The sequence below is a fragment of the Centroberyx gerrardi genome, chromosome 13, assembly GCF_048128805.1.
Source record: "Centroberyx gerrardi isolate f3 chromosome 13, fCenGer3.hap1.cur.20231027, whole genome shotgun sequence".
NCBI classification, from domain to species: domain Eukaryota; kingdom Metazoa; phylum Chordata; class Actinopteri; order Beryciformes; family Berycidae; genus Centroberyx; species Centroberyx gerrardi.
Window position 1 is genome coordinate 22,384,023 of NC_136009.1, and position 16,497 is coordinate 22,400,519.

Sequence of the window (16,497 nt, forward strand, 5' to 3'; positions counted from 1 at the left end):
CAGCCATAGGGTGAGGAAGCTGAGAGCTTGACAGGACTTGCCAGTGACCAGAAAAATGGATGAGATGCTGTCAAGAACTTGGGATCAATAGCACTCTCCACTGGGTCCTTTTGTCAAAATGATTAGTTGAAAATTTACATGGTGATATGATGTCACACAAATACTAAAGACGGACTGCTTACAGGAATGAACTCTGAAAGGTGGGGGTCTGTATCAGGAGGGAGCAAACACTGACAGTCTAATATTATGCAGTTTTGTATGTATGAGCAATAAGATTATACATCATTCACCTCTTATATACTGTCATTGACAACATATAATTCATGCTCACTAGCTAGCTAAACCTCAATCATGAATTCTCTTCTCATCTTGAATAATTTTAAATTGAATTGGAAAAAAAATCAATGAGTTTTTTTACAGTGATGACATAGATTTCACAGACAGCAAAGTGTCTCATGGACCTTTCCAATCTTCTTGTTGATGCTTGTGTGCAATAGTTCTTGTTTCAATACTGCCCCCATGTGATAGGGACCTGAATGTTACCCACATAGCAAACTGCTCCAAGGAGTCATTTAATGTTCTGTACATGGTCACTGTAATAACCATTCTACGCAAACTACGCATAGATACTATTTCAAACAGAAACAAACTGTTTAGGCTTGATTTTGAATTAGTCATGCTATTATTTTGATATATTCCACTTTTCAATCTATCATTTTTTTATTTCACAAATGCCGTGTTGAAGAATGATCACACCTTGCACAGGATTAACCTCTAGTACATTGTCTTTTGACTGTGTTGGGGCCGCTAGAAAGGGATGATTAGATTCAAACTCAGTTGCTTCATCCTTAAGTTGGTGACTGTCTCTCTCCTTGGGTGATGTGACAGGCAGGTTCCTGGTGCACCGTATGAAATATGAAACAGGACGGGGACACTGTTGACAGCCGTGTCACAAAGCATCAGTGAGGATGACAGGACCAAAGACCCTGGCCTGCTATGCTGACATCTCTGCAGCTAATCGGAAGGTACAGGCCCTCGCAGCTGCCGGACCAAAAGATGGAGAGAGGGTCAATAATTTAGCAGGTGCAATATGTTGAGGCTAGTCCAACGTTAAGTTCTCCCTCTCCTCTTTCTCTCACTCTGTCTTTCTCTTTCTCGTTCTGTGAACAAAGACGGTATGAATCATCACCTGTCTTTAAGTAAACACGCCTGAAACCCAAGGACGTTAGAGGACTGTAAAGCTAAAAACACTTCCAGAGTTGAAGAGAATGCTGATGAACAGCTTATCTGTTCCCATTACTTTCTATAATAATGTATTTGATTTGATGGGCACTTTTATCCAATGTACCTTTCACTGCTACGTGTGCATACATTTTTAGTATGCGTTGCCCCAGTGGGGAACAAACCACTACCTTGGCAGTGTTATTGCTCTGCCCATTGAGCAAATAAGGCCCTCTTTCTCATTCACTAGGTATATATATTATTCTTCCTATAGCCGTTTAAGATTTTCCCAGGTTTTCTCTCCTCATGGGCCACGTTGCCATGACAACCGAGATGAGCTGAACGTTGTGGCAGGCATCACCTTTGCTGTCTCACCTCTGGTGGCTGGCACTCTAGTGTCATTGAGTCCAGAGCTGCTGACAGGAACTCAGTAGGTGGGCAGAGAGAGAGAGAGAGAGAGAGAGAGAGAGGAGGAAGAGTTGGCTCGTTGGCTCTCTGGGCCCCTACGCTGCCCTTATGACGGATGCCAGCGCTGCACTCAGGTGAAACTGAAGTGGCCACAGTGTGATGGCAAGGAGTCGTCCCAGAGGATCAGAGGAATACACAATGCAGGAAGGACATTCGCAGGCATCACAGGGCTCGAATAGGGCACCGATTCTGAACACCTTCATTTAAGTAAACAGTTAAATATTGCACAACCTTTTGGCTGTCATCCATACATCCTATCATTCAACAAGATCATTCCTCATAGTATGTCATTACTAACACCAACAAAAAAGGTCTATGTTTAGCACTGGCTCCCTGTCTCTTTCAGAGTTGACTACAAACTACTACAGACTACTTACGCTACAAAACGTTCCATCTTAATAAGTCATTTAGTCTCATATTTAGCCGTCAGATCTTATTTTTCTTAAATAAAGAGAAACATTCTGCTAGTGAGGTGAGATAACTCCACTTGTTTCCAATGCAGTTTCACTTCTTTCAGGAATTTTCTAGAAATGGGTGTCAGTATCTTGAAAGTCAGAATAAGGCAGATCAATGCAATACTATCAAGAAGTTGATTTGCATTGGAAACAAGTGAAATGATCTATCCTCACTGGCAGATTTTTTCACGTATTATAAGAAAATTAGGATTTCAGGACTCAATAAAAGACTAAATGACTTGTTAAGATGAAGTTTTTGGCAGTGTGCCTACTTCTGCATTAATGGACATGTACCTCCCTACCTCAAGGAACTGATTACCCCATAAACCTCCATCCGCATTCTCAGATCTGGCAGCAGCTTGCTCCTCCGGGCCCCCGGTACCAAGATCCGCACCATGGGGGATCGGGTTCAGCTCGGCTCCACCAAACCTGAGGAACAGCCTCCTTAACCATCTAAGAGCACCGCAGACCTTAAGACAGGCCTAAAAACCTTTTTTATTCAGGAAGGCAGTTTCTTGTTAACTTTTGTTTAGTGATTATTTTCTTTTGTGGCTTTTGTTTTGTTTTGTTATGTTTTGTTGTAGCACTTTGAGATTCACACAATACAAATAAAATGCATTATTATTATTAGGGATTCAATTCCCACCCATGCTAAAAATGTATGCACACAAGGTACTGCAAGTTTTTATGTTTATCTACTGTATGTCTAGGGCCACCATGAATTTATCTATATTGTTTATGTAATAAGCTACTGTTCTGGATAATAAGGGACCTGTGCCGCTTTGGTCAATATTTTAATTCAATATACAGCCCGATTCATCTAAGCCTGTCTGGCCCTCCAGTTTTCAGCCTAAATTTCTGACAGCCCATTACTGAGAGTCATGCTAAGTGACTGACCAAGATGTGAGCAGGACAGCTGTGGTCTCTCCTTATCCTGCCACCCACCCTCTATCCTTCGCTACATCCATTCCTCTATTCCCAAATCCCTCTGTCCTCCAATCCATGGTCATGGACCCTCACTGCAGTGTCTAATGGGTTCAGCCTCCTCCACAGGGGGGGTCAGGAGATTAAGACGATCTTTGTGCCTTGTGTCAAAGAGGGTCTCACTATCACTCTGACATGATTATAAAACCAGAGAGACAACGTGAATACAGATTACTGATTGCATGGCTGATCCAAGACCACAGGATGTACTGTTGTCACATCATATCTGTATAGGATTTACCTTCTGAAACATATTTAGGGTTTTAAAGGTTAGTGAAGTTTTAGAAACAGACCAGGGTCAAATAATATTGGCATATAAACTTCACGTTTGTTTTAACCAGATTGGAGTACCTGATGGGTGGGGTTTACTGCATATGGGCAATTCAGGTAAGTTGCCAAGTAAGTTTCCAATTACAGAAAAGTAGAGCAAATTGCCAAATCTGATACTCCAGTCAGTTTAAAATAAACACTATGAACCACTGGCAAATATTGTCTGACCCAAGCCTTTTATTAGGATTTTGTATAGCTACAAAATCCGGTTCATCACATTCAAATAATTCAGACAATTCAATGTGACAAATTAGTTTTGTTGTAATTTTTGATGTGTTTACAGCTTTGTACAGAACCGTTATTGATGCATTAAATTATTAAAAGAGAATATACCTTTCCGTTCACAATGTGGCGGTTCCAATGGAAGCTAGACATCACCCTAGCCACTCCGTAAGGGTGGGCCAGCATGTAGCCGACAGCCATTTTGTAGAGCCTGAAGTCCCAGAAGGTAATGATGGAAGCGCCACCAGCACCATGACCTCTCTGGTTGTCATGGTTATCAGTGAAGACGAGAGCATAACCGTTGGGCATTAAACCCCATCCCTCTACCCAGTTCCTGGGCACAATACAAGAGTTGAAGAGTTCACTTTGAAAACGCTATATACCTGATTTGGAACAAGTCATTACCTGAAGTTTATCATTCAATATCTCTAAAATGTAGAGTTCTCTTTCTGAGCATTCATTTCATGTCTCACATCGGGAATGCTTCGTGGGTTACCTCATCAGAAGCTCCAATTCCATTATGGCAGCCAGGAATAGCTGGCCCCAAAGAAGTGCGCTGGTGAGGAACAGGATCCTCCTCTCCATATATTGGGCAAACACCTCTTCATTCATTTATGATGCTACATAGTATAGTTAGATTTATTTTTTTAGGCAGAAATAAACACCATCACCTTGCTTTTCCCCCAGTGTGTAGGCAGTCTTGTCCTTGGCAGATGTACTCATGCTTGTTCTGGGGGCAGATATATTTACAGTAGGCTATAAGACTCATGCCTGTTCTGAGGGCAGATTTATTTACAGTAGGTTATAAGACTCATGCTTGTTCTGAGGGCAGATTTATTTACAGTAGGTTATAAGACTCATGCTTGTTCTGGGGGCAGATTTATTTATAGTAGGCTATAAGACTCATGCTTGTTCTGGGGGCAGATGTACTCATGCCTGTTGTGGGGGCAGATTTATTTATAGTAGGCTATAAAACTCTTGCTTTTTCTGGAGGCAGATTTATTAACACTAGGTTATAAGACTCATGCTTGTTTTGGGGACAGATTTATTTACAGTAGGTTATAAGACTCATGCTTGTTCTGGGGACAGATTTATTTACAGTAGGTTATAAGACTCATGCTTGGTCTGGGGACAGATTTGTTTACAGTAGGTTATAAGACTCATGCCTGTTCTAGGGCAGATTTATTTACAGTAGGGTATAAGACTCATGCTTGTGCATGAGTTTTAACCTAAATAAATCTGTCCCCAGAACAAGCATAAGTCTTATTGCCTAATGTAAATAAATCTGCCCCCAGAACAAGCTTGACATTTCAAATTGGCCCGCCTCCTCTCTTTTTTGATTGGTCGCCTAATTGAACCAATCATAACAGTTTCTGCCCTGAGAAGATGTTTCCAACATGGTTTCAATAAGCAAAACACCTATCTGCATTTTGGAATGGAACTCTTCAAATCTACACACTCAAGTTATAGGTAGGTACACAAACAGACACACAAAAATACTTTGTGTAAGACAGCTTCTCGCTGTTCCATTTGCGGAAGACTGTTCCCAGTTTGGCACCATATTTGAACTCGGTCACCCTTCCCAAATGAAAGTACTCTCTGGATGTGATGGCCTCACCACCAAGATCAATAACCTAGAAGGAAAACAACACATTATTCCCAACACTTGTTCACTACACAAGCAATGAAGCCATGGATGTTTTAGTTAAATAGCCAGCACTCTTGTATAATAAATGAGCTGTTCTTATTCAGCAGTCACAAGGAATATATTTTGACTATACAGCATTCATGTATTCAGTAAAGACAGAGCCCATTTATTTTTTAAGGGCAGTGGCTATTTTTGCCACTCGTTCTGTCTTTCTGGCCACATTTAAACCTGGTATTAAAATGCGATCTGTATCTGGATATGCTATCTGGATAATAATCAATCCGATCATGCCTTTTGCATTTACACTTGTGTTCTTGTGGTCTCTCGTTTTTTGCATGCACTATGCAAAGCAGGCAGGTTGGGGAGGTGGCATGTCAACAAAAACAAATATGGCTGGTATAGGGTCATTAGACGTGATACTGTACAGCATGTAATTTACATTTCATTTGAAGCGGATAGGGTCATCTTTTACGACTCCTTTGTAGGAGGCAACAGAATTGCTGACACGTTTTTGCTGCAATAATGTTTGCAGCTGCTGTGAACGCTACTACAGTGACTTCACTATGGTTGAGGGAAAGGAGTGATGACTGGTGGGAGTGGATTGTGCTGCAGCCCTTCAGAGAAACTGAGTGGATGTCAAACTTCAGACTCACTCATGACATTTCTACTCCGTGGGTGGTTCTTTCTCACAAATGCAAACAAACAGCATGGATTTCATTTACACCTGGCTGAGTCTGGCTTCTTTGATGATGTTTGAGTTGAGCATCTTCAGCCTCTACTTGTATAGCCATAGGATCAGCATCACATTCCCGTATTTATGCATCTTATGGTCAGCTTCTTGAAAATGAGTTATATGCCTAATTTAGCTATCTTGATTTCCTCTTTTTCATTTAGGGTGAAATGTTTTTGGGGGTCTTGGGGTTCTGTTGGTGTCATCCACACAGATTGTATTTATTCTCTTTGAAAATTTTGATCATTTGTATGTGAAAATAAAGTAAACCTACACAAAAACCACAAAACTACCTCCTGATAGATGAAGGGTCTGGAGCCACCAGAGAACCACTTGATGTTGAGGTTGTGCAGACGACCATATACAGCTGCGAGGTCACCGGGCCACATGTGCTTGCAGGCGTCCACTCTGAATCCAGCCACACCCATGTCAATCAGCTTGTTCATGTAGTCGGCCACCTTTCCCCTGACATAGTCCTTCTGCAGGGTGAGGTCCAACAGACTCACCAGACGGCAGTCACGCACCTGCAACAAAACACAGTGAATGGACATTCATATCATTATTTATAAATTACTTATGTATCTCTAACATCTCAGATTGCTGTTTTGTTAGCATTGGGCAAACCTAATCTCCAAACAGTCTTCCAAATTCTTCCAAATTCCAAACAAAAAACTGTTTTGCTATCTCAATCTAGTTGTAACTAAAATATTCGTGGGCAAAAAATATTGTTTTGCCACACATAGCCACTGCAGTTGCAAAGCTATACCTAACAGCAGGCGAGCGAGCATCACTCAGTATGAGGCTGTCTGACCTGAATTTGGCTCCTGAAGAAAACATTGACTCAAGGAGTCGCCAAAGTCATCAAGTTTCAAATACTACTGGTAGCTTTAAAGTTGCAATAAGCGAAATTTTCTGACCACTAGAGGGTAACAGAAACTGCAACAAATTTGTAGATAAACTCACAGCAAAGCCACTCTACCACTGCACTATGGATGCCTACCAAGAACAAACATCGAAAGCACCATGCATAAAGGCTAAGCTAAACATACCTACGGAGAAGTGTCGCCGGTTACTAGTCTCGCTTTGCCTGACCTTTGTCCCGCTGAAGGTTACATGTCCCACAATGACAAGTGAAGAGGTAGGTAGCAAGTTTACTAGTTTACCAAGTTTACTCCCTCGCTTAATCGTTTCCTCCATTATGCGAACATTTTCAGGAAGTGAGTGGGTGAGGGCTGCTTTTAAACAGCGAGGGAGGTGTCAAGCTAGGTTAAAAAAGTTGGAAACCTACTGGTTGGCCCGGGAGGAGCTTCGTTCCGGACCAGAATTTGACAACATGTTTTAGAAAAGAGATGAAAACAGCAACACAGCTGGCCCACGTGTGTGGATATTGGTTTATATCATTGTCTCAATGAAATCTCCTCATAGCACACATTAGGTTCAGGATTGGTTACAAGGTCTGATATCGCTTATTGCAGGTTTAAATAAGGGAAGAAATTAAGTACATTGCTCAGAAGACATCTCTTGTGCCATTCACTACCTGATTGGCATCACCATAATTCTCAATATTGCCACTGCCAGTTCTGCACTTGAGTGGTCATTGAAGTCGCAGTGGCCATAGGGGATGTTGGGGAAGTCCCTCTTCATGGCACTAAATCAGGTACCCTCTCCAGCACCGGCCTTACACATGTGGTTGATAACAGCATCCACATAGATGTTGACCTGTGGGTAGATAGGATTGTGGTTGAAAAACAAACAACAAATAACTACCTTCTTGTAATGTTGGTGATCTAGGAAGTGAAGCTCACTCTCTTGTTGCACTCATTGTAAGTTCTGGATAAAAGCAGCAGCTCAATGCCAAAAGTGTAAAATGTACTGTAATTGTGAATGATTCTTCCTCAAGACAAAGGCAGTGGATCATTTAATAGTTATACAATTTTATGTCAACAACATCATTGTTATTCCAATTCAGGCCATTATTATGCTTTGTCTTTTGATGCTCAGTCTTTTGTTCTCCCAAATCCATATCTGAAAGGGGGCTCAATCTATAATTTCTTTATATTTTATAATTTTAATGTTTTTTTAATTGTATATATTTTATAATCTGAAGTGTTATGTAATTTATCCAATAAGAGTTTGCTGTCCTGTGCACAGCTGTAGATTGATGAGGTGCTGTCAAAATGCAGGAAAACAATGTTCCTCATGCCGTGTACTTAATCACTCGTGCTCTGTAGTTTACCCCAACGTTGTTGCATCTGGTGATTATGTCTCTCAGCTCGTTCTCGTTGCCAGACCTGGAACACAGGTCGTAGCTGATTGGTTGATATCTCTCCCACCAGGGTCTCCAGGGGTTGGTCACCACGATGTTTTCATGAGGAGGGGAGATCTGAGCAACACAAACAACATTCACATCCAGATTCACTAGGCTAAAGGTTTAAGCAGGGAAGAGCCTAATCACCAAAATAAAAAATACCAAAATAGAGCCTCTTTGCGCCTGTCATGGTAATATAATGCATTATAAATTACATGTAAATCTCATTATTTTGCCCACATAATTATTATACAGTATGTAGGAGAGGCCATGCAAATTGAGATTGTGCCAAGTTCACTAACACTTGGCATTGGCAACACCAACTCACCTGATTTTTTGTAGAGCATGTACTGTAAGATCCTTTGGAAGGTGGTGTTAAGACTGTGCAAAGAGATTTGGCCATTCGGAATGGCTGCTGTCATTGCTGTAAGACGCAGTCATAGCCAGTCAGGCAAGCAAGGGAGAGGGTTTTCCATTCTACAATCTCAGATCAGATCGGAGAACTCTCAAGGGAGCCAGCCTTGGTAGATTAGTCTTGAAACTTAAGTGCACAATTTGCCATAGTTGGTAATGAAGGGGGCTATTTGCTTTCTTTCCAATGGCTTATTTTTGCCACTATTTAATTTTCATGATTTTGTAGTAAAAAAGATGAAAACTCTCTTAGCTCAAGCAAGCTGAGGTGCAAAAAATGTGCAAATTGCCCTTGCAACACAAACTTACTGAATCTGCACCTGGGAATATTTCCCACTTTCAAAACTGGAATTGTATGTGGACTGTAAACTTAATCCAAAAATGATATAGCAAGTGTACAAAATATTATGAAGACCTGCTCTTTCCATGAAATTGACTGCTCAGAAGAATATATGTGAAAGCTATGATGTCTTATTGTTTTTACCTATTAAATCCACTTCCGTTATAAAGTGATGTAGATGAAGGAGAAGAGAGAGGTTAAAGAAGGATTGTTACACCTTAAGAAACATGGATTATGGAAAAGGGGTTGTAACTCAGTGTTAAGTAAGATGTCATGATATTTTGTACATAATGTGGGCTATATTCTGATTTTAAACTGAACATAGAGAGACACCTTATAATATAGCCAGATATTAGAGGAATTAATTACAGAGAGATTCCGCTCTTAGAATGTGCTATAGGCTACACCTGTATTCAGCCATACCTGAACTCCAGCAAAGCCATTGGGAGCCAAGAAGCGTTCGCACTCTGTAGCGATGTCTGCCCAGCGCCACTCAAACAGGTGGACGATGGCTGTCCTGCCATGCTTGTTGTGGGGGTTGTGCTGGGCCAGGCTGAGCCCAAACAGAGCCACCAAAATGAGCAACTCCATGTTTTCCCTGGGTGAGAGAGGAAAGCAGACATCAAAGCTTCTCTCCTGGACCAATTAGTGACCTGCAAAATCATGCTGGAGAGTGTCCAACCTGTTAATAGCTGCATTCTCTTAATTCTTTCTCACAGCTCTCTAAATGAGCAATGCAAGTTCAGTCAGGGAATTCTATCTGGCAGACCCTAATGTAAAGTCTTTAAATGAGGCATAGCCTACTCAGTCACTGTTTAGCTCACCTTGCAGTCTGCTACTCCTGAGGTTCTCTGCTATCATGAGAGTCTTGCTGTTTTTGTTCACTCACCTCCTCCCCAGCTCCACCTGTTTATATCTGCTTTTATGTACTATATGGGGAGTTATGTACTCCCTGATTACGGTCTAATGCGTGTGCAGCAGCAAACCATGAAGGCAGAACTGTTCTGCCAAAACCAAACTTAATGCTATATCATAACCAATCATATTAATATGAATACCTGAGTTGTCCTGACTGAACCTGTTTAAAAACTAACAGAAGGAAAAATGGCTTAGAGCACATACAAGTTGGAAACCAAGAAACATGAGGTGTGTACAGTGTATTGTACTGCATATCAAAAAAGTGACTGAAAAAGATCCTAAATCCTAATGCTGACCAAGTCTACCATGGTCAGCATTATTTTGAAGCAAGATGCCTGCTTTATTGTTGACGACCAGATGATGTTGCAACAGCCAGCTTTAACCTATACTACAACACTTCATAGATGTTCATAGATGCTATCTTATCTATTGATATATTCTTAATAATCGTGTTTTTTTTTTCCACATTTTACCCAGACATAGCAAAGGAATTTAATTTACAGGGAATGTGTAAAACAACTGCAGAATTGGAGAATACTTTTAGTTCATTAGAACAACTATATATAGTCAGCAGCAGAGTTTCTCTTTCTCATGCGTGTGTGTGTGTGTGTGTGTGTGTGTGTGTGTGTGTGTGTGTGTGTGTGTGTAGGTGTGTGTGTGTGTGTGTGTATGGGGAAAAAAAATGTAGTGTGAAGGGGTAAAAAATTACATGTATGGAAAAGAAAACACTGCCAAAGTTGCACTTGTATTATAAGATGAGTGAGGTTGTAACATGACTTATAAACTTGTAACACAAATTCACAGATGTGTATAAATTATAAAGTTGAAAAGCAATGTGTATGTAATACAGTTTGCAAACTTGTGATGTATTTTGTAGTTGTAAACATCTGTAGTTGCAAATATCCAAATTATAATATGCACATTAAGGCATTTGGCATTATGAGCTATAATTATTATTATAGGGTTATATGTTTGCCCCTCAGAGTCAAACTATAGATATTTTCATAGTTAGGCAAGGACCTGCACTATTGTTCTGTTTTTCCCCAAATCGGGCAAAGATTGTTGGTGCATTCCACTGAACTTGTCGTAGTAAGATCTTACTGGACTGGGCTACCTTAAAAGGTTGGTCCACCTTAAGAATTGCTCTCCCTAGATTAGTTCACACCTAATGATATTCCCATGACCTCCCATTGCCTCCTGGTAGTTGGTCCCTGCTATGAATACTGGGTATTTTGGGCTGTTCGTCTGTGCTGTCCTCAACTCTCAACTCCTCTGGGCACTCTGAGGAAACCTGTTAGATGTTGACTTTTCTGGCACCATCAGCTACCATCAGAATGGCTGAAGTGAGTTGTGTGTGTGAGTGTGTGTGTGTGTGTGTGTGGGGCGGCGTGTTCACTTGCTTTGTTAGGGGAATTGGTCCCCTTCCCAGTCACTTGCGTGCTTGTCCTATGAATACTACACTTCACCTTTTGCTGTGTGAGTGTGTTTTGGCTTCACGTGTGGCTTTAAGGAATTTACCCTCTGCGACAGCCTCATAGTCCCCCCTTCAGGCAAAAACAACCCCTCCAGGTCAGTATATACATATACTCCTCTTGGGCCAGTATTAGCAAACCATTTTTAGGATCATTTTATATAGCTACAAAATCAACAGTTCACAAAATTCAAGTTTACAAATGAGATTTATTGTAAGTTTTGATATGAGTTTACAGCTTGGAATCAGCGTGAATAGCCACAAAGGGGTCCTCGTCTCTGTTGCTGATCCTGAAGTGGGCGCGGCCGTCACCCCCGACGTTGATCTGCTTCCCGGTGCACCTGCCTCCGTCCTTCTGGCCAGAAATGACATCACAGTAGGTGCCACCGGGCATGCCGGTGTTCAGAGTCACATCCAGGTCCCTGAAGGTGTCACAGGAAACACAGGTTAAATGGATGCTATTTCCAGACTTCCACTATAATTACTCCAAAAGTATCTGTACAGCCATGCAGTGTATTACAACACATAGACAGCCAATACTGGTGATATGGACAAGTTGGACAACCATTACTGGTGGTTGATTGTTCATGGGAGGTGTAGTCCTTATACCATATGTGTCAGTATATGCTGGGGCAATCTATAAACTGTTGACATGCCTCTGTATCCAGTCCTGTATCAAATTATCACTTCGCCAGTCACAGTTAAAGTGTTCAGTAAACTGTCCTCACCAGTCATCGTTGTTGAAGACGATGAAACCACGGTTACCACGTCCAAAGGCAACCTGGTTGCTCTGGTTGTCCCACCAGTTGGAGTGTGGCTGTCCGTTGACCACATTACGGAAAATGGCCATGTTCCTATGGGGGAAACAGAATAAATAAAATCAATCATACTGTGTTTTGGATTGCAGACAAAAAGAGGGAAAGTGTTGGAACAATATTCAGGTCGAGGAAAAGTGCATGTCAACGTGTAGGAAAGAATTCAGCACAAATCTGGACTGAAGACAAGGCTTGAGTCAAATGTATTTGTAAATAATTTGAAATGTCTTAGCACCAGATGGGTGGAGCTTACAGCATCACAATAATTCGGATATTCTCAGATAAGTTTGAAAACACAGAAGAGTCTTATGAGCACAGTTTTCAGTGTGGAACTATGATACTAAGCACAAGAGGATGATATTCAGTGTACAGGGGCTGTAGTTCCCCGTCTCTTGTGTTCAGAGGACTCACTTGATCTGACGCCATCTGTGCTCACACACCCAGCCGTCTCCGCAGGTCTGGTCGGGGTTGATGGGAACAGGCTTGGTGGATCCATTACCATGGCTGGGAGGGCCCATCCAGTCATTCTGATCCTGGCAAATAATGATGGATATACAGTATGAGTGAATGAATGAATGAACAAATAGATGGACTAAAGAATGAACAATCAAATGAATTGTACTCAAAATATTTGCCATACATTGCATAATTGCTGTTGTCTTTAAATATAACAATGAATGAAAAGAGAACGTACCTTTCCGTTCACAATGTGGCGGTTCCAGCGGAAGCTAGACATCACCCTGGCCACTCCATAAGGGTGGGCCAGCATGTAGGCGACAGCCATCTTGTGGAGCCTGGAGTCCCAGAAGGTAATGATGGAAGCACCACCAGCACCATGGCCTCTCTGGTTGTCATGGTTATCAACGAAGACGAGAGCATTGCCATTGGGCATGAAACCCCATCCCTCTCCCCAGGACCTAGGCACAAGAATGCGATTTTAGAATTGAAGAATTCGTTTTGTCAGCCAAGAAAATGGTAATTGGCAAGGAGTTTCCTGATGTCCTTTAAAAAGGAATTTTATATGACCAGTCATTTTGAGCTGGTTGCTTCTACTGCTATCTCATGTTTAAATGAAATTCTTCAAATACATAGTCATGATGTGTGCACATTGGTACACCAACAGACACACAGACGTACTTGGTGTAACACAGCTTCTCGCCGTTCCATTTGCGGAAGACTGTTCCCAGTTTGGCACTATATTTGAACTCAGTCACCCTTCCCAGATGGAAATACTCTCTGGCCGTGATGGGCTCACCGCCAAGATCAATAACCTAGAAGGAAAACAAGACAGAATTCACAACACTTACACCAAGCAATGAAGAGATGAATGTTTTAGTGTAACTCCTACCATATCAATGATTTTAGCATTGACAAAAACTGGAAAAATAGCCAGCACTCTCGTATAATGAATGATCTAATGAATATGTTTTGGCTATAAAGCATTCATGTCTTCACAGCCCATTTATTTTTTGAGGACGCTGGCTATTTTTGCTGCTCACGCTGGGATCAGCATTAACTGTATTTATATACTTGTTACTGGTCAGCTAATATTGAGTTGTTGAATATTGAGGTCTGTATATAATTCATGTGTGTTTGTGTCTGTCATCTTGATTTTTTGTTCCTTTTCATTTGATGATGTTTTCAGATGCATATATTTTTCTCTCTGAAAAATCCCAAACTACCTCCTGATAGATGAAGGGTCTGGAGCCGCCAGAGAACCACTTGGTGTTGAGGTTGTGCAGACGACCATACACAGCTGCCAGGTCACCGGGCCACATGTGCTTGCAGGCATCCACTCTGAATCCAGCCACACCCATGTCAATCAGCTTGTTCATGTAGTCGGCCACCTTTCCCCTGACATAGTCCTTCTCCAGGGCGAGGTCCAACAGACTCACCAGACGGCAGTCACGCACCTGCAACAAAACATGTTCAGATTTGTACAACCACCACAAATAAATCCAATTACTTGGATTCAGTGTGACCAAGTTTAAAAATCAAATCAAACTAGTGACCTGCAGTCTGGCTACAGTGAGCCTGAAGGTTAGTGTGGGGATTTGTGACCAGAAGGTTAATTGTTTGAATCCCTATCCCTCCCAGGTTGGAGTGTCAGAATGTCTGTAACTGTGCAGCTATATTCCCCCAGACTATTACTGTGAATAAGAATGTACTCTTAGTCAAATTGCCTGAATAAAAAGGGGGGGGGGGGGAATTAAACACGCTTGTGCCATGCAGTACCTGATTAGCATCACCATAATTCTCAATATTGCCACTGCCAGTCCTGCACTTGTGGTCATTGAAGTCCAAGTGGGTGTAGGGGATGCTGGGGAAGTCCTTCCTGTTGGCACTGAACCAGGTTCCACAGGAAGAGTGGGTTCCTTCTCCACCGCTGGATCCACACATGTGGTTGATGATAGCATCCACATAGATGTTGACCTGTGGGTAGATAGGATTGTGGGTGAAAAACAAACAACAAATAAACAGCTCCCTCCTACTCCTCTTCGCTTTCATTTCTTTTCCCAGTGCTTTTCTGTTATATGATCACTCTAGGGTCACAGGATGGAATATTATCTGAGCAGTATGGCACTCCTTACTATCGGTTGTTTGTAATGTTGGTGATCTAAGTGAAGCTCACTCTCTTGTTGCACTCATTGTAAGTCGCTCTGGGTAAGAGCAGCAGCTCATTGCCTAAAATGTAAATGTGGATGTGGATCATTGGATACTTGTACTATTTAATTTCATGTCATCAACCATCATTATGTCAACTCATTGTTATTCTTCTCAGTGTTTTGTTCAACATCCATATCTAAAAGTTTGCTTCAAAAGGGTTTCATCTAGTATTTCTTTATAAAAAACCATTGTAAGAATAGAAATAAATGATGATATATATTTATATATATAATGTGAAATTATGCAATGTATCCAATAAGAGTTTGCTGTCCTGTGCACAGCTGTAGATTGATGAGGTGCTGTCAAAATGCAGGAAAACAATGTTCCTCATGCCGTGTACTTAATCACTCATGCTCTGTACTTTACCCCAACGTTGTTGCATCTGGTGATCATGTCTCTCAGCTCGTTCTCGTTACCAGATCTGGAGCACAGATTGTAGCTGATTGGTTGATATCTCTCCCACCAGGGTCTCCAGGGGCTGGTCACCACGATGCTCTCATGGGGGGGGGAGATCTGAGCAACACAAACGAACAACACAGAAATTGATATAGTGTTCAAAATATTATGAACACCTGCTCTTTCCATAAAATAGACTGGCCAGAAGAATACAGGTGAGAGCTATGATCCCTTGTTGTCTCACAAATCACAAAGTGAGGCTGAAACAGGGAAGAGCATCGCATCCCGTCTAATTGAGACGCCCCAGATTCGCCTTGTTTGCCCAGATGAAATTCTGGTGTTGGGTATGGACACTTCCAGATCAAAACTTAAGAGTGAAATACAAACTGTCTCCTAAACAGCTAAGCCGGACTCATCAGCAGCTGAGTTTTGGCTCTTTCATCCCTTTGGTATTACTTAGTATAAAGTGATCACAAGCCGGTTGGCAATGAGTGTAAACTGAACATAGAGACCTTATAGTAAAATAGGAATATCCTTCCGCTCTGAGAATGTGCTACACACCTGTATTCATCCATACATACCTGAACTCCAGCGTAGCCATTGGGAGCCAAGAAGCGCTCGCACTCTGCAGCGATGTCTGCCCAGCGCCACTCAAACAGGTGGACGATGGCTGTCCTGCCATGCTTGTGGTGGGGGTTGTGCTGGGCCAGGCTGAGCCCAAACAGAGCCACCAAAATGAGCAACTTCATGTTTTCCCTGGGTGAGAAAGAAAAGCAGACATCGAACCCCCGGCTCACTCATGTTATTTATACACACTGACACTCTCTCCTGGACCAATGAGGGACCTGCAAATATCATTTTGGAGGGTACGCTTGTGTCCCACCTGTTAACAGCTGGTTCTTTCTCACAGCTTCCTAACTTGTTTCAAAACCAACAGAAGTAAAAACAGCTTCAGAGCACATACAAGTTGGAAACCAAGAAACACGAGGTGTGTACAGTGTAGTTGTCTAAGTGACTAAAAAAGATATTAAATTTGCCAAAGATGTCTCAGCGCTATATTATACAGTTTGAGAAATGTGAAAAATGTCACTGTTGCACTGAAGTTTATGTCAT

The 16,497-nt window shown here is 41.8% G+C and overlaps 1 protein-coding gene and 1 pseudogene across 1 annotated transcript; both read right to left on the reverse strand.

Moving 5' to 3' along the window:
- Positions 1-3,150: 3,150 nt before the first annotated feature.
- On the reverse strand, positions 3,151-9,708 carry LOC139915231 (alpha-amylase-like; annotated as a pseudogene).
- A 2,030-nt stretch (positions 9,709-11,738) lies between these two features.
- LOC139915224 (alpha-amylase-like) lies at positions 11,739-16,133 on the reverse strand. The gene is made up of 9 exons (XM_071903750.2): positions 15,966-16,133; positions 15,355-15,501; positions 14,557-14,754; positions 14,004-14,234; positions 13,459-13,592; positions 13,016-13,238; positions 12,733-12,854; positions 12,235-12,360; positions 11,739-11,928 (listed from the first exon to the last, which is right to left on the reverse strand). Exons 1-9 carry the CDS (start codon positions 16,131-16,133, stop codon positions 11,739-11,741), a joined length of 1,539 nt encoding a protein of 512 aa, XP_071759851.1.
- Positions 16,134-16,497: the final 364 nt, after the last annotated feature.

Excerpts from the sequence above, each read along its gene's own strand:
- LOC139915224 (XM_071903750.2), bottom strand. The coding sequence starts at position 16,133 with ATGAAGTTGCTCATTTTGGTGGCTCTGTTTGGGCTCAGCCTGGCCCAG. Across the intron at positions 13,239-13,458 it reads GAGAAGCTGTGTTACACCAA|GTCCTGGGGAGAGGGATGGG; the intron begins GTACGTCTGTGT and ends TCTTGTGCCTAG. Across the intron at positions 12,361-12,732 it reads CACAGATGGCGTCAGATCAA|GAACATGGCCATTTTCCGTA; the intron begins GTGAGTCCTCTG and ends TTTCCCCCATAG.